Genomic DNA, 22,952 nt, shown 5'->3' on the forward strand with positions numbered 1-22,952 from the left:
AACTCTTAGCCTTGAGCCATGTAAAGAACGTGGTTGAAGGGATGGAGACTATCACGAAATGTCGGGGTTGTAGAAAGAGTGTGGTCACTCTTGATTTCTGCCAGCTTGACTGGAGTGAGGGTATCTTTACAGCTGGCGACAGCTGTCACAACCAGACCACAATTACCTGTGGGGTTTCACCCAAATGCCCTGCCACTCTTTGCCCTTCCTTTGTGACAGGGGACTGCATTTCTCCACAGATCTTAGTAAGTAAAAAGCCCTGGAAGTACCTTAATATAAGTTAATACCTTTATCCAAATATCTAGTAGATGGATTAATACAAGCAAATTAGGCTTTTCTCTGCTGACCTTCCAAAACACAGAACCAACTGGAATTACACAGTCTGGACTCTGGCTAAGCAGCTGTGTGACCTTGGCTAAACTTGCTCCTCCCCTAAAGCCTCTCAGTTCTTATCAACAGAACCTACAGGTGACCTCTGGTTCTAAAGGTACCTGATGACTCAAGGGTCATCGCTAATCAAGGTTCAATTCATCTCTGTATTTAGCTTCAGATTCCATCAGGATTGAGAGAGCCATCCTACAGGAGGTTGATAGATAGATAGATAGATAGATAGATAGCGAGTTCTGTGTACACTGTTGGGAAGCTAGGGGTTGTGGGATAAGAAATAGCCTGGCTTCTTCCTTTCTCAGCTTGCTTTAGAGATTGAAGGTGTCTATATCAAACTATTAAGAGTAGATGTTTAGAATACCAGGTCTACCACTCCCCATATCTGAGAGACAAGCTGAGTCCCAGTCACGTGACATGGGAGTAGCTGACCTATTGCTTGTGTGCAGTCAATGGCAGGAGGAGGGCGGAGCGGTGTGTGAGGTGGAAAATGGCAGGGGGGCCGTGATCAGTGTGTAAAGTGAATAAATAAATTACTGGGGGGGGGGGGGAGAAAGTGGGAAGGAGAGAGTTTACAGGCAGAGAAAGAAAGAAAGGCAGGACCGGGCAAAGTTAGGAAAACAAAAGGCGGCTTAAATGGAATTACAAGATGGGGAAGGGCAGTGGCTATCTGCTGAGGAGAGACAGGAGCCAGTCAGACTGGGGGCGGAGGTGACCCGGCTCCTGACTTGCCAAGCAGGCACCAGGTGGAGGAGGGGAGCAGGAGGGAGGGACTTGGCGAAGGGCAAAGACAGGCAACACATAAAAAGGGAATGATCCTAGATGTCTAATGCCACCAGTGACCTCCGACGCCCAAAGCAAGGGCCATCAGGAAGAAGAAGAAAAAATCCTTAGTGTCTCAGGCTCCGCAGGGAAGCACACTGACTGGCAGAGTACGACCACCATGTGCGAGCTGTATAGCAAGCAGGACACCGTGGCGCTGCGAGAGAAGCACATCGGGTAAGAGCCCGGAGCAGAAACGAGGGTGGCGGGTGGGGGGTGTGGGGGATACGGGGGGGGGGGTGGAGGGAAGGCAAACAGCTGGAGCTGGTAGGAGAGCTGGAGTGCCACATCCACAGGCTATAGAAGCCGCTGCTGCTTGTAGGGATCAACACACACCTGGAAGCGCCTCCCCCCGCCCCCCCCCCCCCGCCGCCGGCTCTCCCCCCCCCCCCCCCCCCCCCGCCCTGTGCCTTCTGCAGCAGAACAGTTAGTGGCTGGAGGAGATGGCTCCGGGGTTCTGTGTCCTGCGAGAGGGGTGGGAAATGATCACTGTGAGCGAGATGAGGAGCGTGACAGCATGCCCATCAGCTCCACAGTGGCACCCAGAAATCATTCGGATGATGGCTCCGAAAACAAACTCATTCTGACAACTTTTGTTTAAAGTGAACTTTTCCCCATGTGCTTGGTGAGGCGATAGAGGGTTTAAGCAGCTAGTGGAAAAACTTAAATCACCTGTATAAGAAGCAGGGGTTTGGGGGCACACCTAACAATTTCCTCGCCATGGTGTTCTAAGCTGCGTCCTCACGTCGGTTTTTAAATCCTGTGTTCTCCTGGTGTTTGTTCCATCCGTGTTGTGTTAGTAGTACAACAGTATACATAAAAGACTGGTCTGAACTCTGGTCTTGATTAGGTATCATGTTACCTATGTCACCCCTGTCAGATCATACTGATAACGTCCTAGGAGCAAATAAGAGTGAATGAGTTAGTATTTTGTGCCTGGGTTTTTTAAAAGACAAAATACACATCATATGAAAGATGACTGTGCCCTAGACCTGTAGAGCAGCTGTCTACAGTGTGTGCATACTTGGTGCAGTCACCAGTGTACAAAGGGATAAGGAAAAGAAGCAGTGTATTCCAGGCAGAAATGCTAAGCAGGTTCTAGTACCAAAGCTCCTTGCTCTGCCTGGAAGGTTCTAGAAGGTTCTAGACCAAGACCTCTTTCACAGTGCCCCTGATTCCTCTTGCGTTCCCTGATCACCATCTTTACTAACTAGATTCCTTTGGAAACAATTTCTGAGGGAAAATGGCAATGTTTGTGAAAGAAGGGATGTAGAATATAATAGACTGATGGGATAAGGGAGAATTTTGCATAAGCTATGATAGGCAAAATGGAGAGAGTATGTGTAAAAGGCAAGGAGCCTTCGGAAGCCTGCAGCTGTCAACCACACCCAAGGTTGCTGTGTGGCTCTTAACTTGTAGCTACAAACTAACTGTTGAATCTCAGTCAACAAAAATCAACCCCCCCCCATCTCTTTCAATTTTAGCCGATGGGGGAACAAACTAGATAAACTAAAAAATGGGGCACAGCTCTCGGTGAACTGCTTGTCTAACAAGTCCTGGGATCCAATCCTTAATACTACACAAAAACCTACGCCAACCTATATCACAGCCACAAGTCACTTTAAAATGTGAGGTTATAGGGCATGGTGGTGCATGCCTTCATCCCAGCACTGGGGAGCCAGAGGCAGGTGGCTGTCTGTGAGTTTGAGGCCAGTCTGGTTTACAAAGCAAGTTGAGGACAGCCAAGGCTACAAGAGAAACCCCGTCTCAAAAAAACCAAAAGAGAAAGAAAGAAAATGTGAGGTTACCCTCTATTCTCAATAATCAAAGCAGTTGCATATCACCTTAGTAAGCATTAAAAAATCCCTACAAACCCCCTGGTGCTGTGGTTCTCAACTGTCCTAACGCAGCAACTCTTTAATACCTGATGATGTGGTGACCCCAACCATAAAATTATACTTTATAAATATACTTCATAACTATAATTTTGCTACTGTTATGAATCATAATGCCAACATCTGATGATGTGTAGGATATCTAATATGCGACCTCTGTGAAAGTGTTGTTCGACCCCCCAAGGGGTCACGACCCATAGGTTGAGAATGACTGTTGTAGAGTGTATGCAGAATTCTTTTACGTATGCAAAAAACACCAAAATAAAAACACAGTTTTAACCAGGCAGTGGTGTCACACACCTTTAGTCCTGTAATTCCAGTACTGAGAAAAGCAGATGTCTGTAAATTCAAGGCCAGCCTGGTCTACAGAGCAAGTCCCTGTCTTTAAAAAACAAAACAAAACAAAAACAAACAAACAAAAAAACAACTCCAGGCAGTGTTGGTGCACACCTTTAATCCCAGCACTTGGGAGGCAGAATCAGGTGGATCTCCATGAGTTCAAGGCCAACCTGAAATACAGAGCAAGTTCCAGGACAGCCAGAACAGTTACACAGAAAAGCCGTGTCTCGAAAAAACAAAAACAAACAAACAAAAAATCAAGCAAGCAAGTAAGCAAACAAATCTACATACTTTTAGTTTTAGGTCTTAAATGTTCATTGAGCCAAGATCAGAAATCTCAGTAATATTTGTGTGTTGCTAAACTTTATGCCATAATTGTTCATGGAAATAACCAAGAATAACAGGGACTTCTTATTTTGCTTACAGAAGCCCTGCAAAAACAAATGAACTTAAAATACTTTGGTGGGGAGCCATTTATTTAATACAGGACAAGTGCTGCCCAAAATACATGAAAATCCCCTTGTAGTATTTTACTCGAAGTTATTTATGGTTAACTATTAATTTCCTTATGAAGTAACTTGGAAAGAGAGAGAAGGGGGAAATATGGGAATAGCTATTATATGAGTGATATTTATTAAAATATATAGCAGTCTCTGTCATAGAAACCTATGTGAGGGAGGTCATTTTTTTCCAATGGAATAAAATTTCCAAAAGAAAACATGAGTTTAAACATTCATGTAACTCTAAACAGAGCTTTGGAACTGTGAAAATTTGAACATAGCAATGTGAGCAGTGACACCAACTGTGGATTCAAATGAAGGATTCCAAGCTAATATAAAATGAAAAAAATCATGCAGTCACATGGGGCCCGTTTTCCTTTTCCCTTATGTAACTATCATTTTCCACTGACAGTTGACCTCCATTGAGAAGGAAAGCTACCGAGTTGTCTGACCAAACCAATGTGTTTCCTGTGTCAATTCCTAGGCCCTCGTGCAAAGTTTTCTTTGCTGCGGATCCCATCAAAATAATGCGAGCCCAGGGGCAGTACATGTTCGATGAGAAAGGTAAACGGTACTTGGACTGCATCAACAACGTGGCACATGGTAAGTGGCACGTGGTAAGTAGCACGTGGTAAGCACCCTGTGCACAGTACAGTAGAGGAAATGACTTGTGCAGCCCAGTTCATCTCCTGACATCGGTCCCTCTGGGTCACCCCTAGGAAGCTCAGTAAAATGTAGGGGAGAAAGGAGCCCTTTCCTTCCCCTTCAGAATCCCCCTCTCCCTCAAAGCTCTTACAGCTATAACTTATTCCTTCATCTCCTGCGTTTTAGTGGGACACTGTCACCCAGAAGTGGTCAAAGCTGCCACGAAACAGATGGAATTGCTAAATACGAATTCTCGCTTCCTCCACGACAACATCGTCGAGTTTGCCAAGCGCCTTACAGCCACCCTGCCTCAGAAGCTCTCGGTTTGCTACTTTACAAACTCCGGGTATGTGTCTGATTTCTGGCACCCTCACTCCCCCTTTTCATCTGTGCACCTTATCCATTTGGTGCGTGGTGTGGCGCAGATGTCTGGAAAGACTTAAGGAAAATTCCTGCCACTTTCTAAGTGGCCTTCCCTGGGAGCAAACCTTTTTGTATCTTTTACTTTATTTCATGACCCTGAGCAAAACGGAATCCAGGGATGTCATCTTGTCACACACAGTAAAGTGTGTAATGAAAAACAGTGAACCCACATAATCCTTTTAGTGCATAAATACAGATTTCAGCAAATAAATGACCCCACTAAACAAGCTGTAATTTCATAAAAAATTTTTACTGACTTGCTTTTCTACAAAAAAAAAAAAAAAAGAGCATATTTTCCCAACACAAACACAATTAAAACCCAAGTAGAGATACATTCATTCCAACTCCTAAATTCTGTAAGCACAAATGGTAATGTATCCATTCTGTGGACAACTATACAGATATCAAAAAGTGTGACTTGCAAATGCATGCCCAAAGATGCGTGAAGCTGAAAGTGTGATGTTGTGTTTTGGGAAAGCTGTATGCCACTTTGCTATTTTTAAAGTGGCATATGTATTGAACTTTATATTTAGAAAGCTATAATGTCTGCTTGTACGGTTTTCTGTGACTCACTTTTCCACATGGGATTTTATAATGAGTGAATCGTTATTTTATTTTGTCTCGAACTAAGGAGGTATTTGAGGGGCCCCTGTGTTGTTACAAACCATTCTTTTTGTATAAATAAAATACAACATCTAACTTTCATTTCTAGCGAATCCTAGACTACTATGGATACATACAGGTGTCTGTCTAAATCCTGACTGTTCCTCCAATTAGCTGTAAATCTTACTTAGCCTCTCTGAGGCTGTGCCTCGCCCATAGAAGAGGTTATGGCAATACTTGGCTTGTAGCATTATCAGGAGAACAAATAGGCAAACATGCCACAAGCATCCAGTGAGTGACTGTTTCTTTCCTTCACTGAAGAGAGTATATTTAGATTCTCAGAACTAGGTAGAAAACATGTGATCCTAATTTTTTTTAATTTTTTTTATTTATTTGGTTTTTTGAGACAGGGTTTCTCTGTGTAGCCTTGACTATCCTGGACTTGCTTTGTAGACCAGGCTTGTCTCGAACTCACAGTGATCCACCTGCCTCTGCCTCCTGAGTGCTTGGATTAAAGGCATGCGCCATGACGCCCAGTTGGTGATCCTAATCTTACAGATAAGGAAACTAATTAAGTATTGAGTCGGTACAGCATGGTTTGGCAGTCAGACCAGAGGGTGGTCCATTCCTCCTGGGACAGGGCTTGCAGCTGACCTCTTAGTGTACTTAGAGCTGGTGTGGCTGTGTGAAGTGAGGGGCACAGCTGTCATCCTTTTGGCTTTCTTCTATGTGTCTTATTCCTCAATGGCTGTGACACTTGTGTTAGAAAGTGACAGCAGGAACTTAGGTGGAACAGGATGAAGCAGGAAAGATGACATTTCTGAACAAATGTCATCTTACGATTTCTGCAACTAACACAGCCATTTTAAAACGAGGTTGTCACACTGTCCCCTCTCTGTGTTGTCTCAATAGATCCGAAGCCAACGACTTAGCCTTACGCCTGGCACGGCAGTTCCGAGGCCACCAGGATGTGATCACTCTTGACCAGTAAGTCTTAGCACAAGGTTTCTAAGGGAGAAGCCCCTTCAGAGCCCAAAGCGTACCAATCTATACTGAACTCCTTTACTGTAACACCACAGGCACTTATGGAGGGTAGAAACATGGAACAGATTTTTTTTTTTTAATTACACAATAAGGTGTCAAGTCTAACTTAAATCCAGATGGTAATTCACTCTTTCTATGCACCTAAAAACAGGGGCGACTTTCCTGGCTGTCTTGCTGATGGCAGCCTTATGGACTTGATATGAGTCCAGGCTGGCATTTCCCTCAGTAACTGTACACTGTGTCTACTGCTGCCCACACATAACACAATAGTTTCCAAAATAACAACATAGATTTTTTTAATCCAAACATTTGCCTCACTATTGTAATTATCCACTGTACTTAATATTAAACACAGCAATTTATGGCAAATTTAAAACCTTAGTGCTCTTTCTTTTGATCATAACTACTAACCATCACATTGATGCTCACCTCCCAAGCATAATTTCATTAATTTTATTTATTTTATTTTATTTTTTGGTTTTTTGAGTTAGGGTTTCTCTGTATTAGCCTTGGCTGTCCTGGACTTGCTTTGTAGACCAGGCTGGCCTCGAACTCACAGCGATCCACCTGCCACTGCCTCCCAAGTACTCAGATTAAAGGGTTGTGCCACCATGCCCGGGCTGATTGCATTAATTTTCAACAAGAAATTTGACATCCATATGTACTAAACTTTTAAAATTATTTTGTCAGCTCCCTCACCCCACAAACCGACAGAGTGAAATTAAATATGAAGCCTTATTTTGTGACCTCCTATAAACTCTTTTAATGTGCTTGCTCATTTCCTATTGATGCGTCATTTGTTGCTACAAGCTTATAGGTTCACGTTAATACAGAACTATTAAAATGCATTTCTGTAAATCAGAAAGCTAAGATACCTCACTGAGCTAAAGTCAGGGTTATCTTTGGGGAATGCTTGACTCTTCTGATCTGTATGTCTGTTCCCACGGCTTGTGGCACCAGCCTTTTCTTCAGAGTCAGCCACCACCTTCTTAAGCCTTTGCTTAGCATGCTCCTGCCTCCTCCTTTCATTTTTAGGACATTTGTGATCATATTGGATCCACACAAATAATCCAGAATAATCCCCTTATTGAGTGGTCCTTAATTTAATGTACCTGAAAAACCATCTTTGCTATGCAACAGATTCTTGGGTTCTGAATGTTAGAAAGTAAACATACCTGGGGTGGGGCATTTCCTTTTTTAAATTCTTGTCCTCTATCACATATGGACAACTATAATAATGTAGTTAATGTGTCTATTTTATGGACCTATGGACAACTTAATAATATAGTTAGTGTATGGTTATATATATGAATACATTTTATGTTATTTGAATTTTTACTATTATATATAATAATTGATTTATTATGATATTCCATATACGTGCATAATATTTTCTGATCATATTTACCACTATTACGCTCTCCTGTCTACTTCCTACTTCTTTTAATTCCTTACTTCCTCCCAACTAGCTCTGTTTTACTTTCATGTCAGTTTCATATCATGTAAAATGTGAATTATCTTACATGTATCTGCTTTATGGAGGTTACCATTTTCATATTTCATCCCACATCACATTCTTGAAATTTGTTCCATTCCTCAAACTCGGTTCTGACCAATAGAAACATAATGTGAGACAGATATGGATTTTAAATATTCCAGTGGCTTGAGGCAGCCGATATGTTGTCATTTTAATATTTAGTCAACATATTGGGGTTTTTGCTTGCTTGCTTGTTTGTTTGTTTGTTTGTTTTTCCAAGACAAGATTTCTCTGTGTGTATCCCTGGCTGTCCCAGACTCCCTTTGTAGACCAGGCTGACCTAGAAATCACAGAGATCCACCTGTCTCTGCCTCCCAACTGCTGGGATTAAAGACATGCGCCACCACGCCAGGCCCAATGTATTGGTTTTTTTAAGACAAACTTTCCTCCACAGGACATTCTGAGAATCCCTTAGGGATAAATTCCGGAAACAAGATGGCTGGGCAGCAAGGTATGCTAAGGTGCTGCTAATTTAACTGAACATAGCCATATTTGTCTCCAGTGTGATCGCAACACCAGACACAGCACAGGAAAGGCCCCTTCTCCACAGCCTAAGCAAACTTAATGCTAATTAGCTTTCTGCTTTCTTCTATTGGGTATAGAATATCTTAATTTGCACTGTTTACCTGGCATTGTTGATTTGAGAATCATCTCACATACATTTTACGCTTTTACCCTTGGGGTTCCCTTCTCATATCCTTTACCGTTTTTTCAGTTAAGATTCTCATCCTTTGGTTGCTGGTTGGCTGTATTCTGTACAATCTAGGCCTGAGCCTCTCAATTTGTAATCATCTGAGGATGAGCCTTTTAGACTTTTCTCTCCACATCTGCTCATTACATTTCTGGGCAAGAAATAGGAAGAGGAATATCATCACCATTTGTGTGTTAAGTGAGAAAAAAGAAATTTAATTTTGTAGCTACTTGGTCATCTCTTGGACCCAAATTTTTCTTTCAGAATAATTTCGTATTTGCTGAATGTCTCCTACCAGGCATCCTTTAGACAGCACCCCAATCAGAAACCCATATCTATAAAATGGTTTTTCAGACTTACTAACCAGGCATGGTGGCACATTCCTGTAGTCCCAGTTGAGGCAGAAGAGTCATCTGAGGCCAGGAGTTTAAGGCCAGACAGAGCAATAGATGAGGCCTATTTTTACAAATTTAGGCTGGTAAGACAGCTCATCAGGTGCTTGCTTGCCAAGCCTGACAGCCTAAGTCTGATGCCCGGGACCCGCATGGTGGAAGAAGAGCTCTAACTCCTGCAAGTTGTGCCATGCTGCACACGCATGCACTCATGCACACGCACACTCATACACACTAAATAAATGTTAAAAAAAAAATGTTTGAGAATGTAGAATACTCAACTTACAAGACTGCAGGAAGATATAAAAATGTTCACATTTGGAGAATCTAATTTAGCAATATAATTCAAATAAATTGGTTTTCCTACCATAATAAAAACAACGGCCTATGAGGATACACACTAGACTTTTCATGTACTTCGTTAGATATGTAAGGGGAAGTAGACAAATCAAATGGCCACTACTGTCATGAAAGGCCACATCTACCTTTACAGTTAAATGTGGCACCGGCACTGAAATTCTCCCCAGTGACTGATACTGAGTGGTATACAACAACACTGGGTTTCACATACTAGAAAAACACCTCTCTTGGAACTAGTTTTGGTTACTTTTCTTTTTCGTTTCAGTGCTTATCATGGTCACCTGTCGTCATTAATTGAGATCAGCCCTTATAAGTTTCAGAAGGACAAAGATGTCAAGAAGGAATTTGTACATGTGGTAAATATCCCTGGGTCCTACAACCAGAATGCTGAGGCTGGACAAACTATTGTAATCCAAGCCCAACCCTCACCTCAAAGCAGAGTGGAACCATGGGAGAGAAAGAAAAAACAATAACAAAAAAACGAAGGTTTCAGGCAGTTACGTGATGTGCTGAGCTCAGAGGGCCACGTCCTGGCAGCCTGTGGCTCAAAGTGAGGATGCCGGTGGAAGAGTGTAAAGGTGGAAATGGTGGACCAGATTTTTTAACAGCTAGCATTCCATTCTTGTGCCTACTCATTTTCAGCTACTCTTCCAATTACTGGTGCCAGGTCAGCACTCAGAGCTAAGTAAGTTTCTGTGAGTGCTATACCAGTAATTTACATAAGGCATAGGTAGGTGAATACTGTGAATTGTTAAGGGGCTTTATTCCATCAAATAGGGAAGCCGGCCACGTTGTCGAAACAGTGATACTCACTTTGTATGGTTGTGTTAACGGAGGGTCGGTAGACTCTCTTGGAGTCCTCACTGCTTTCTGGCAGGACTTTAAGCACCAAGGCACTTGAGTTTCCTAAGTGGCCATGGTCTGTAACGTAATCAATGGTGTGTTTGTTTTACATACGGCCATTAGTGCAGTCTCCACTTCTTGTTATTTTCATATCATGGAATTGCACTGGCGAAGCCACATTTGCTGGCTATGTGAGTAAGGATGGGGTTTTGATTTATAGGGGCTGGAGTTTTGATTTTATAGGGGCTGGGCTTTCTAAGCTCCAGCTCACCGATCAGATGTCAGTTCTTCACAGCATTCAGAAGGGTAGAAAGATACAAGGCTCCTGGGGTGTGTGGGTGAACAGGATCACCCTCCAACATGCCCTGGAGTGGGGGGGGCAGGCGGAGAGGAAGAGGTGGTCCCTTGGTTTTCTAAGGAGGCAATTAATGAGAAACTGTGTCATCTGATGTTTTAGGCTCCAGCTCCAGATACTTACAGGGGAAAATACAGAGAGGACCATGAAGACCCGGCCACAGCATATGCAGACGAAGTGAAGAAAATCATTGAAGAGGCTCACGGCAAGGGAAGAAAGGTTGGCACCATGGGAAACACTTTTAAAGTCTTTTATGGAAATAGTTACAACAGTTGGAGTTCTCGACAGAGAAGAAAAAGGGATTCCATCTAAAATCTCTTTCTGTTCTTTGCTGACTACATTTTTTCACTTGGGTTTTGTTGCAAAAGTGCACTGTCATCGTACATTTTTATTTATCTTAGAAATATAATCACTATACTACTCCAGCGCTGATCGCCTAGCTCTGATCTCTTGCCTACCATACAGGGTCTGTTCCCGAGGGTCAGACTCTTCCAACTGTGAGGATCAACTCTGAGTGACAAAGAAGCAGAGAGGTTCCAGCATCAGGACTAGCCCAAGCTCTCAGAGCCTCAGGGGAGCTGTGGTGCTGCCCAGAGCTAGCACACCTGCTGGAACCACAGAGCTAAGGCTAGGCTTCTCACTAAGGCTTTCCACCTGGACCCAGCTTTCCAAGACAGCACGCAGAGTTCTCAAGAGCAGGAAAGGGGTTCACATTCTCAATCTTCCCCCTACAGTCCTCAGATTCACGTTCACTTTTCCATCCATCACAGGGGCTCCTAGGTGCAGGTGAAACACAACTTGATAACGCTCGGTCTTTAAACTGGTTCAGGGCCACAGACATGGCAGTACAAATACTTCATTAAATAAAAATAATTTGCCTCTTCCAGTGAACTACAATATTTTTGCCTTCATGGCAGGAGATCCATTCTTGTTTCTAAAGTGTCTCTCCCACCCCCACCCCTACTTTGCTTCCATGTCCTCTGTAACATGTCTGGGCAGAAGAACCTAAAGCTCTCCCCATTACAAGAGCTTTGGAGCCTCCTTGTGTAGTTTCAGATGGTAACTAATGCTTTCAGAAAATATTTTTTACCTTAACAAAACTACAAGGACTGGTCTTCTAATGGAGAGTGCAGGTAATTTTTAAATAAAACAATATTAGCACTTAACAGTTTAGGGATTGGGCTAGAGAGATGGCTCAGAGGTTAAGGGCACTGACTGCTCTTACAGAGGTCCTGAGTTCAATTCCCAGCAACCACACGGTGGCTCACAGCCATCTATAATGTGATCTGATGCCCTCTTCTGGCCTGTAGGTGTACGTATAGGCAGAGCACTGTATACATACTAATAAATAAATAAATCTTTAAAAAAAAACAGTTCAGGGATTGATGCTACCATGTTACCAATGCTGAAAGCTATGAAGAAATAAATATGGAGCATGTCTTCTAAATGTCAGCTGTGCTTACAAAGTCATGGAAGGTTAGAGCAGAAATCTCTGGGGTCCAGCAGCCCCAATTTATAGCTAAGAGACTAAATAACTATGAGGTGAAGAATTTAACACAGGTTAATGCAGCTGGCAGGCTTGACTCTCTGGATTTCTTTTCTCATGCCTTTATTGCAATTTCTCTTCTTCCTTCAATGGCTGCTACTTTGACTTTCTTCTCCCATAGCCACTTGCTTCCCCTGTAGTTTCTATTGAGCTGTCTAGCTGTAGAAGACAGCCTGGTCCAATGCCAGACCTAGAAGTATAGCCCTGTAGCCCTCATGTGTAGCCTCAGGCTGCCCTCATACTTCTTGGGCTGACTCTAGCCTCAAGCAGTCTTGTTTTACTAACTTGGGAATGGCACCAAGGTTATACCCTCTGAACCGAGATCAGTGTTCAAAGGCTCCTATCACAGGCATCAATGAGTTACTCGGCACAAACTGATGAAGAGATTGCCCTTTAATTATGAAGTCCTCTTCTCACAACCTCTATTTCACTTGCTGGCTTTTACTGATATCCCAGGATTTCATTAAATTGGTGTTCTTTTGGCACAGAGAGCTTTTATTTTTAATTAAAAGCCTATTTAGCACTTACCATGGGTAAAACCTACTCTAAGGGCTGGGGGGAAAAATGGCTCTATAGTCAAGAATACAATACTGCTCTTGCATAAGACCTGTGTTTGGGTCCCAGAACCAATGTTAGGTGTCTCACAACCACTTATAACTGCAGCTCTGGGGAGAATCCATGTATTTCTGGCCTCCTTGAGCACCTGTACGCATGTACACATACACACAGAGGGATGAGCACACACCCATAAAATTAAAAATAAAGATAAATCTTCTTTAAGATAGCATGCCCTTGAGGTTGGAGAAATAGCTTAGCTATTAAGAGCACTTGTTCTCAATGTTTGGTTCCCAGCACCTACATGGCAGCTAAGAACTATCTGTAAGTCCAGTTGCAGAGGATGCAGTGTCCTCTTCTGCCCCCCTTGGGCACTGCATGGACATGGTACAGAGATACATATACATGCAAAACACCCACACACATTATATAAAAAAATAGATCTTTAAAATGAAAACTTGCTGTATAGGACATTCTCCTTCTTAAGGGTAGGAGGGGAGCCTATGATGTATAGATTTTGACCCCATCTTCTCTCGTATAGATTGCCGCCTTTATTGCTGAATCCATGCAGAGTTGTGGTGGACAAATTATCCCTCCAGCAGGCTACTTCCAGAAAGTGGCTGAGTATGTACTTGACTTGGGCATCCTTGGTCAAGCTGAGGGCACTATGACAAGTCTATCAGGTCATACATCCGGGTTAGCTGGTGAAAAGCTGCTCCTGACCGCCTTCCTGCTACCTCAGGACTCTGGGACGTCCCCTGATCTTTCCCGAGATGGAGAAAATAAAAGGTTTAATACTGTCTACCCTCCAGAACTATACTCCAGCTTCTGCTGGGCATCCTGCCTCACTGGCCCATCCCTACACCTTGCCAGTTAGTAACCATTTGACAATTGACCCTGGTAAGCGCCACACGTCCAGCTCTCTTCCCAAGTGAAATGTTCCAATACAGCTTACTCTAAGCATATTACATCCAGGCAGTATGGGGTAAATCTCATCTAGAAATCACATGATTACCCTGTGACATCTCTACAAGGTTTCGAGTCCTAGAATTTTTTTGACACAAACAGAGGCTTTAGGTTAACTTTTTTTTTTTTCTGACTCCAGTAGTCTTTCCGGGTAGTTCTGGGGACAAGCAGTGGTCCGAGGGCATCAACATTGATCGTTGCTTTTCAGACACATTCGCAGAGCAGGGGGTGTGTTCATCGCTGACGAAGTTCAAGTAGGCTTTGGCAGAGTTGGAAGGCATTTCTGGAGCTTCCAGATGCACGGTGAAGACTTTGTCCCAGACATCATCACTATGGGGAAACCTATGGGCAATGGTCACCCGATATCCTGTGTGGTGACAACCAAAGAAGTGGCAGAGGCCTTCAGCAGCTCCGGCATGGAGTATTTCAATACAGTAAGTTTTGCTTTGCAGATTTAATTCTAGGTGGAAAATAATGCATGTTCTTTGACTTTTTTTTTTAACAACATAGTAAAGGAAAGGGGTCTGTGTTAGCAGTAAATCCCTCTAATATTTCTGTCACACTTTGCTCAAGCCAGACTTTACTCTTCTTTTATTTTTCTTCTTCCTGTAACAGCCTTGCTAGGTTTTTTTAATAGACAACTATCCTGCTAAACTTCAGCATTCATTTCATTAACAGACAACGTGACCTACTTCGTTTTGTATTGTACTGAAATCTCCCAATCTTTTTTTATTTTTTAAAGATGTATTTATTATGTATAAGTGCACATTAAATCACATTATAGATGGTTGTGAGCCACTATGTGGTTGCTGGGAGTTGAACTCAGGACCTCTGGAAGAACAGTCAGTGCTCTTAACCGCTGAGCCATCTCCCCAGCCCCTCCCAAACAATCTTAAAGCATTTAGCTACTTTGGTACCAGATATGTTACCCAACTCTCGTACCAGATACTAAATGTTTACCTTTAGAAAGCTCTATTTCTTCAGCTTTACTCTCTAAAGTGAGAAGTTTAGGCTTAGACACATTATTGCTGTGTGCACAGCAGTGGCAGTTGTTCCAGACAAAAGCAAAAGGCAAATCTCTGAAGATTTTTTTTTTTCAGAGAAACTGCTGTTTAGCTGTTTTTGGCTCTGTAAAGACAGAAACACATATTTCCCTTACTGAACCACACTTCGGAATCTTTCATTAACAATATAATACTTTCTGTCCTTGCTTGGACAAACCAATGTGTTCCTTATAATCCCTCACACTAGTTCCGCATCCTGGAGAATATCACCAGGAGTGACTTGTCGCCCAATCTCAATAAGTAAAACCACCCATCTTCTGATTCTGAAAGATATGTATTACAAAAAAACTCCAGTTAAAATTGTATTTTTACATATACATTAAGCATTTGTATCTCTAATAATATATACTCTTGTGAGGACTGCTGAAGGCATTAAAACATGTTTTTGTCTCTCAGACATGTGTTAAATGCCAATTTTCTTGTGAATGAAGCAACACCACTAATTCCATTGTTGCTCTCTCATCTTTGTCTGTAGTATGGAGGAAATCCAGTGTCTTGTGCGGTTGGTTTGGCTGTGCTGGATGTAATTGGGAGTGAAAACCTTCAAGGAAATGCTGTCCGAGTGGGAAGTTATCTCACAGAGCTCCTGCATGAGCAGAAGGCTAAGCACCCTTTGATAGGAGATATCAGGTGTGTTGACCGAGCATCGTGTGCTCATTTGTTGTCCCATAGCAGAGAAGCTTATATTTTATCTTGCAAGCTCAAGCTAAAATACATAAAACGCCAAGAAACAGAAAGAGCGAAGATCACTCTTAATCCAGGACTCAGCAACTACCCTGGCAACATTTGCATACATATGTCTTGCCACACTTGTAGGTTTTCTTTCCTGCAGTTAGGATAATTTTAAGTCCAAGAGATGGAAGGAAGGAAAATATCATGACTCTAAATGACTTGTGGATAATGTAGAAAATGGTATCTCAATTGCTGGGTATTTTTCTCAGACAATTATAAGAATTTGCAGTCATGAATACCCTGAGAAGTTAAACAGCATCAAGTGTTGTTTGGAGCACTGAGGAGATTGCTCAGTGGGTTTGCTGTATAAGCACAGGAATCCGAGTTGGTCCTTAGAACCTGCATAAAGGCAGCAGAGAGGTGCTCACTTACAATCATAGCGCTGGGCAGCCTATCCCAACCAGCAAGATGCGACCAGGGAGAGGCCCTGTGGTAACATAAGAGCAACCGCACCTGACTAACACCGCTGCAGTTGGCCTTTGCCCACCACGGGCACACGCACACGCACACATGTGCCTATGTACATACATGTTCCCTACTCACACATACATGTATACAAACACAAAATTGTTTTAAAGTACTATTCCCTTATTAAATTAAGCGTGGGGGGGGGTTGCAATCCCTGGTGACAAAACAGGTTTCAAACATGAAGTGCAACTGGCTTGGTATCTTGAGTTACTTAAAACCAAATGGCAATTGGTGATAGTGCCAGGCTCAGAGAGTACAAGTGGACGCTTTTCCCTCTTCCTCAGGGGTGTTGGCCTTTTTATTGGCATTGATTTGGTGAAGGACCATGAGAAGAGAACACCTGCAACAGCTGAGGCACAGCACGTCATCTACAGGTACATTCACGTCTCCTTTGCTGTCCTGGCCCCTTGAACACTCGCTTCCTCTCATCTCTCTGAAATGGACACCCTAAGACAAACACTTAAACCTGCAGGTACATGAGCGCACTGTGTGCCCATGGCCCTTTATGCACCAGTGTGTGTGCTCACATCTCTTCACTTCCCATTGCATGTGCCCGCAACCCTGCATCCCCCATTGCGTGTGCTCATGGCCCTGCATCCCCCATTGCGTGTGCTCATGGCCCTGCACCCCATTGTGTGTACTCACAGCCCCTCACCCCCCATTGTGTGTGCTCACAACCCTTCACTCCCCATTGTGTGTGCTCACAGCCCTTCACTCCCCATTGTGTGTGCTCACAGCCCTTCACTCCCCATTGTGTGTGCTCACAGCCCTTCACTCCCCATTGTGTGTGCTCACAGCCCTTCACTCCCCATTGTGTGTGCTCACAGCCCCCTCACCCCCCATTGTGTGTGCTCACAGCCCTTCACCCCCCATTGTGTGTGCTCACAGCCCTTCACTCCCCATTGTGTGTGCTCACAGCCCCCTCACCCCCCATTGTGTGTGCTCACAGCCCCTCACCCCCCATTGTGTGTGCTCACAACCCTTCACTCCCCATTGTGTGTGCTCACAGCCCTTCACCCCCCATTGTGTGGGCTCACAACCCTTCACTCCCCATTGTGTGTGCTCACAGCCCTTCACACACACCCCCTCTCCCCCGTTGTGTGTGCTCACAGCCCTTCATTTCCCACACTGATTAGGATGAAGGAAGAAGGAGTGCTTCTCAGTGCCGACGGCCCTCATAGGAACGTGCTGAAAATAAAACCACCCATGTGCTTCACAGAAGAAGACGCGAAGTTCATGGTGGACCGCCTTGATGGCATTTTAACAGGTTGGTCCACAATCTTATGATGTCTCCCTCTTTTCTCCCAAGCTTCCCAATGCCCTTCCCTAGCCTTCTATGTGCCAGGGACACAGAGCAAGGGGAAACAAATACATGGACAACTTTCCCTTCAAACTAGAATTAGATAGATGCAAAAATAAATCGCATGGACTCTTAGTTAAGTCAAAATGTTTCATTTATATTCATTCAACTCCAAATGCAAGTTTTCAGTAAATTACCACGTTGCTGCTATTGCTTGGCTAGTTGGGGAGGGGTGTTTGCTGTTTGTTTTAGCAGTGCACGTCCATCAACCTAGCTATTGTTCAGGTGATAAGACATAAGGACAATGTATTCGGTGTCAGCCTGCTCTGCACAAGAAGACCCCAACTCAACAAAACCAAGGAGCCAAAAGATATCTGAAACATTTTAAATAAAAACTACAAGGCATAGACAAACAGTTTTTGACCATATTTCACTTTGGATTTTTTCCCTTTCCATTTTTATGAATGCTTCAAATATTAAAGTGTTTTTGATCAGTTTATGTTTATTTCTCTTGTCATTCAGAACTCTGGCCCATCATAGACATTTTATCTTCTGTTTATTCATATTATACAACTAAATTCATTTATTTTTCTGTTATGAACATAAATCACATTGGAAAGTAAATAAACACTGGAAAACAGTGTTGAAATCATAGAGCTATTGAAATATTAGCCTATTTTTTTTTATTATGGCTTAGTTTTATTCAACCTCTCTGCTTGGCTAAGATATAAGTCACAAGTCAACACATCATAGATCATTAATGATTGGAAACTTCTACATCAACCTGTGGTTCACAGCAAGGTCTCGCTTTGGACTCAGAGAACGTGGTCACACCCAAACCTGTCAAACACCCTCCCAAGCTGGGGTACCCAGTGATCCCACAGCACCAGGTAGAAGAATGCAGTATAGGATGCTCTGTCACCAAGCCTGACCCCACTCAGACTGAACTGAACAATATTATTAGCAGCCCAGAAGAACTGGACTATGTGAACAGACACAAGTAAAACAGGCTCAAGCCCCAGGAACAAATTAACAGTGAAAAACTAAAACCAAAATGTAAACTAGAGCTGGAAAGATGTCTCAACAGCAAAAAGTACCAATTGCTCTTCCAAAGGACCAGGGTTCAAATCCCAGCACCTACACAGTGGCTTACAACTGTCTGTTACTCCAGTTCCAAGGGCTCTACCATCACCCTCTGACTTCTTGCACCAGGCATGCACATGGTGCAAAGACATACATGCAAGGAAAACACCCATACACATAAATAGTAATAAACAAATCCTGAAAAAATGCAAGCAGCAATCCTAACACTAATGTTTGTTAAAGGCATCACATGCCTCTTCTCTAGTCCTTATTAAGGATATTCCTAGACACTACTTTTTAAAATTATGTTTACCTAACTTCTCTATATCTTCTTTGATTTAGTTTTAGAAGGAGTCATGGCATCCGAGAGTGACAGCATGATCTCCGAGAATCCTGCTTGCAGAGCGAAGGTGAGAGGTGGCCACTTTGCATTTAGGAGGAAAGCTTCAAGCAATGGGGATTACATTTTTAATGTACAAAAGCATCTTGTGCTAAGGTTGGACTTTCATTGCAATTTTGAGTACACAATTCAATTCCCAGAGCCAATAGCATATCATTTGCAAGAGATGGAACCAAGTAACTACGGGTTCATTTGCATATAAAAATGTAAATAAGAGCAAAGGGCCTCTCTCTTCTAGCCTATATAAGGACAGCTTTCAGATATGAGGAGAGACTAATAAATGGCCTGAGCATTCTCCTGTTGACCCAGAAAGCCATCTGCAGTCATCTCTGGTTCCCACAATGCTCTTCAGTTCCCACAGTGCTCTTCACCATCGACAGGAGCCTTAGCAGCACGGCTCTGAAATATCAAAAATTGGTTCTGAAATGAGCTAATGTGGAAGCAGCAGCCAGTTGCCTGGGGAATCACTGGCACCGAATGGCCTAGTTTCTACTCTTGATGTGCTTCCAGCAGAGGGCTTTTCCCTTCTCTTCCTGAGCTGCCCATGGTGCGAGAAAGAACTCCCCAGCCTGGAAACAGGAAAGCAAAACCTTGAGAGGCTTTGTTGCATAATTTGTTATTTGTTTATAGCTTAGATGGCAAGGGAACATTCAGTGCTCAGAGCCTGCCTGTGCACCCAGCGCAGTCAGCAAAGTCCTTTTCATGGTTAAAAAAAACACAACACATGGGGGTGTTTGAATGAGAGCAAATGATTTCTAACAAGATGCCCTCTGTCTCTTCACACAACACAAACCAGTCATAATAACCCATTATTATCGAAAGGGCAGGAATAGTTTCTCAAATCTAGGTCAGAATCACAGCTGCAAAATGGATTCACACCGCACTGACCAGAATCTTGCAAAACCAAGAGTTTACTGCGGGGAATCGCACCCTGAAGTTAGTTATTGCACAGGTGCAAAATGTTGCCCTGGAGTCTCCGAATTGATGTTGACATCATCTTTCAAATGCCTGGTGTTCTCTTGGGTGGGGGAGGGTGTCCTGTTAAATCAGACTGGAGAGGTTGGTGATTGAGGAGATGGACATCCATGGGAGTTTTGTGGTCCTGTCCTTACAGATGCCTAAGGAAGCACGCGTGGAATTGCCCAACCATAGTGGCACCGCCGAGTCCAGAGAAAACCACAGCAGAAAGAGAAACGGTGTGTGCTCAGATCAGCACGTGCTGCTCAGCAAAAGACTCAAGACATGAAAGATGAGTGTTAAACAGCAGATAAATACCCAGGGATAAAGAGAGCAAGTGGATACATCTCGCCTCTTACTAGTCTTTTAAATTAGAATGCTCAATCTGCCTTACTTGCACATTAAAAGATAGATTAGTAATGTCAATAAACAAAGTGATAAACTATGTCAACATTATTAATTCAACCTCTCGCTTGGTCATTCCTTGCCTGCAACTCTGTGGTCATCTATTCTACCATAACTAAGTTCTCTAATGCAAGATTAAGCTGGGTGCTTTACTTTTTGTGTTGTAATGCTTGAAATTAGAGAAGCAAGGGAAGTCTACCCCATTAACTTCAGAGAGTTAGTATATTAAAGTATCTTTAATCGTAAGAAAAACTCTAAAAGGGTTAATACATAAACTTTATGGATCTTGATAAAACAAAAGATGAGGTAAACAAAAATGATAACTATAAAGAGAGCATCGTGGGCTGTAGTGGTGAAATCTAAGTCATTCCAGAAGGAAATAGCAGAGCACAGAGGAAAAGGTAAAAAGGGGTGGTTCGTAAGGAGCCCTCCTGTGGGAACTGACAGGGACACACACAAACGCTTGCATGAGGGTGTCTCTAGAACAGCATCAGCAGCCAAAAACCGGCTTTCAGAGTTGGGAACTTCAGTCCTGGCTACCATGGGCCTTGCAGCCTTGACCAAGTTGTTTGCCTATCAGCTAAAAAGGGTCCCTTCCCCACCATCTTATCTCCCCAAGCTCATTATCACCTGCACCCCACATACCCTAAATAGCTTTTGTTTGACCTGGGTCTCTCTGTTGCCTTCCTAATAGTTTTTAAATGTGCTGGTTTGTTTTTTTTCTCATAAAGAAGAGACAGTAAGTTGTCGGTGTTTGTTTACTGTTAACTAAGAGAGATTTCTTCACGGGAGTATGAGATCTTGTTCATTGAGTGTTAGTATTTTATGGGACCATTGCCTGTGGGCTACACATGTGGAAGGCCTTAGATTTTGGTATGGAGAGTCTGGGTTTTTTTCTTCTTTTAAGTCAACTGAACAATCATAAGGTGTTTATTCCTAATGGAACAAACCACTTGTCCTTGTGGGATAAAGGGGGCCTATGTAGTCAGCTTTCCACAAGGTGGTTGATTGGTCTCTTCAAGGAGTAGGGTCGTATCGGGGGCTCAACATCAGATTCTGCTTCAATCAACCTGGATATACGTTGTGAAGTTGGCCTTGATAAGTAGGAGCCTAGGCTGCTGGTTCATGTGTTGCCTCCATCTCTACCACTGTGTGCTCTCTGCTCGAGTCTCCCACTACCATTTCCTTGCTTGTATGGCCGGTGTTGATTTTGGTGGCCATTAGAATGGGATAAAAATAATTTTAACATGAAGTATTTGTGCAATATATGTGCCTGTACCTCATATCTCTTTTGTTCTAGAACTTTCAAGTTCCTGGACAACCAGCTAGACTGTTTTCAGCTACTTATGCACTTCCCATCATTTCTTACCATGCAAGGCAGATGCTCAGGCTTGCCACTTAGGGCTCTGCTTCCAGAAAACTCTTCCACTACCACTCTTTCAACAACCTGTTGAGAATAGCTATAAAGCAGCCAACAGCCAGGGGACAGAAATGGTGGTTCTTGGAATCATAGAGCCTTACCCAAGTCCTCTTGAGTACCTGTGTCTTTTCAATACAACCAGCATACTGCCATTTTCTGCCAAGGAGCATCTCTGGCACCTGCAGTTGCATTAGCATAGGGCCAGCAGTGCAATGGATCATTCTGCAGTGTACCCAGATGGTCCAACCCCTTTAGCCTAAGTTATAACAAAGGGCATGAAGACTAACAGCTTTAGATCAAAATTAAAGAATTATGTGATCAAGAGAAGGGTAAGGGCTCTGTTGGTAAAATGCTTGCCACACAACCACAAGGACCTGAGGACAGATCCCAGGACCCATCAAAGGAAGGAAGGAAGGAAGAAAGAAGCCGGCTCCAGTGCATACCTGTAATCCTTTAGATGAAGAGGTGGGCACAGAAAACTCCTAGGGCTCACTGTCTAGCCAGTCTAGCTGAACTGGTGAACTCCGTGCTCAGTGAGAAACTCAGGTTTGGTTTCCAGGACCCATACAACAGCTCACAATTCCACTCCTTGGAATATACCCAGAAAATGCTCTACCACACAACAGGGACATATGCTCAACCATGTTCATAGCTGCCTTATTCATAATAGCCAGAACATGGAAACAACCTACGTGTCCCTCAGTAGAAGAGTGGATAAAGAAACTGTGGTACATTTACACTATGGAATACTATTCAGCTATTAAAAACAAGGAAGTCCCGAAATTTGTGGGAAAAATGGATTGAACTAGAAATTATCATAATGAGTGAGTTCACCCAGAAGCAAAAAGAGACAAATGGTATATACTCACTTATATCGAGACACTAGCCCAAGGGACGTGTCCCATGAAAGACTACTTACCAGGAAAGTGGGTCAGAGGGGAGGACATCCTATTGGGACTTTAGGTGAGAGAAGCATGGGAGAATAAGGAAATAGAAGGACCCAGAGAGTCCTGGAAACCTACAAGAAGAACATTATGATGGGTGGATCTGGGTCCTGGGGTCTTGCTCAAACTATGGCACCAGCCAAGGAAAATATAGGCAGTAAACTTCAACCCCCTACCAAGACCTAGCTGATGAACAGGGCATTCTCCACTATTGAGTGGAGAGTGGGGTCTGACTTTCACACAAACTTTGGTGCCCAATTTTTGACCATGTCCTCTTGA

At 43.2% G+C, this 22,952-nt stretch overlaps 1 protein-coding gene across 1 annotated transcript; it reads left to right on the plus strand.

Annotated features, from left to right (window-relative positions):
* Positions 1-1,177: 1,177 nt before the first annotated feature.
* ETNPPL (ethanolamine-phosphate phospho-lyase) lies at positions 1,178-20,369 on the plus strand. The gene is made up of 13 exons (XM_084756225.1): positions 1,178-1,383; positions 4,425-4,543; positions 4,772-4,931; positions 6,524-6,598; positions 9,901-9,991; positions 10,936-11,052; positions 13,476-13,558; positions 14,109-14,334; positions 15,440-15,594; positions 16,449-16,538; positions 17,301-17,431; positions 18,890-18,957; positions 20,062-20,369. The coding sequence occupies exons 1-13, from the start codon at positions 1,214-1,216 to the stop codon at positions 20,191-20,193; spliced, it is 1,617 nt and encodes a 538-aa protein (XP_084612351.1). The 5' UTR covers positions 1,178-1,213; the 3' UTR covers positions 20,194-20,369.
* Positions 20,370-22,952: the final 2,583 nt, after the last annotated feature.

The sequence above is a fragment of the Acomys minous genome (assembly GCF_964271855.1).
Source record: "Acomys minous genome assembly, chromosome: 14".
Lineage (NCBI taxonomy): Eukaryota > Metazoa > Chordata > Mammalia > Rodentia > Muridae > Acomys > Acomys minous.

What these genes read in the sequence shown, in the direction of transcription:
- ETNPPL (XM_084756225.1), top strand. Translation starts at nt 1,214, where the DNA reads ATGCCACCAGTGACCTCCGACGCCCAAAGCAAGGGCCATCAGGAAGAA. An exon ending in TACTTCCAGAAAGTGGCTGA is followed by an intron (nt 13,559 to 14,108) that starts GTATGTACTTGA and finishes GTTGCTTTTCAG; the next exon opens with ACACATTCGCAGAGCAGGGG. An exon ending in CCTTGATGGCATTTTAACAG is followed by an intron (nt 17,432 to 18,889) that starts GTTGGTCCACAA and finishes TCTTTGATTTAG; the next exon opens with TTTTAGAAGGAGTCATGGCA.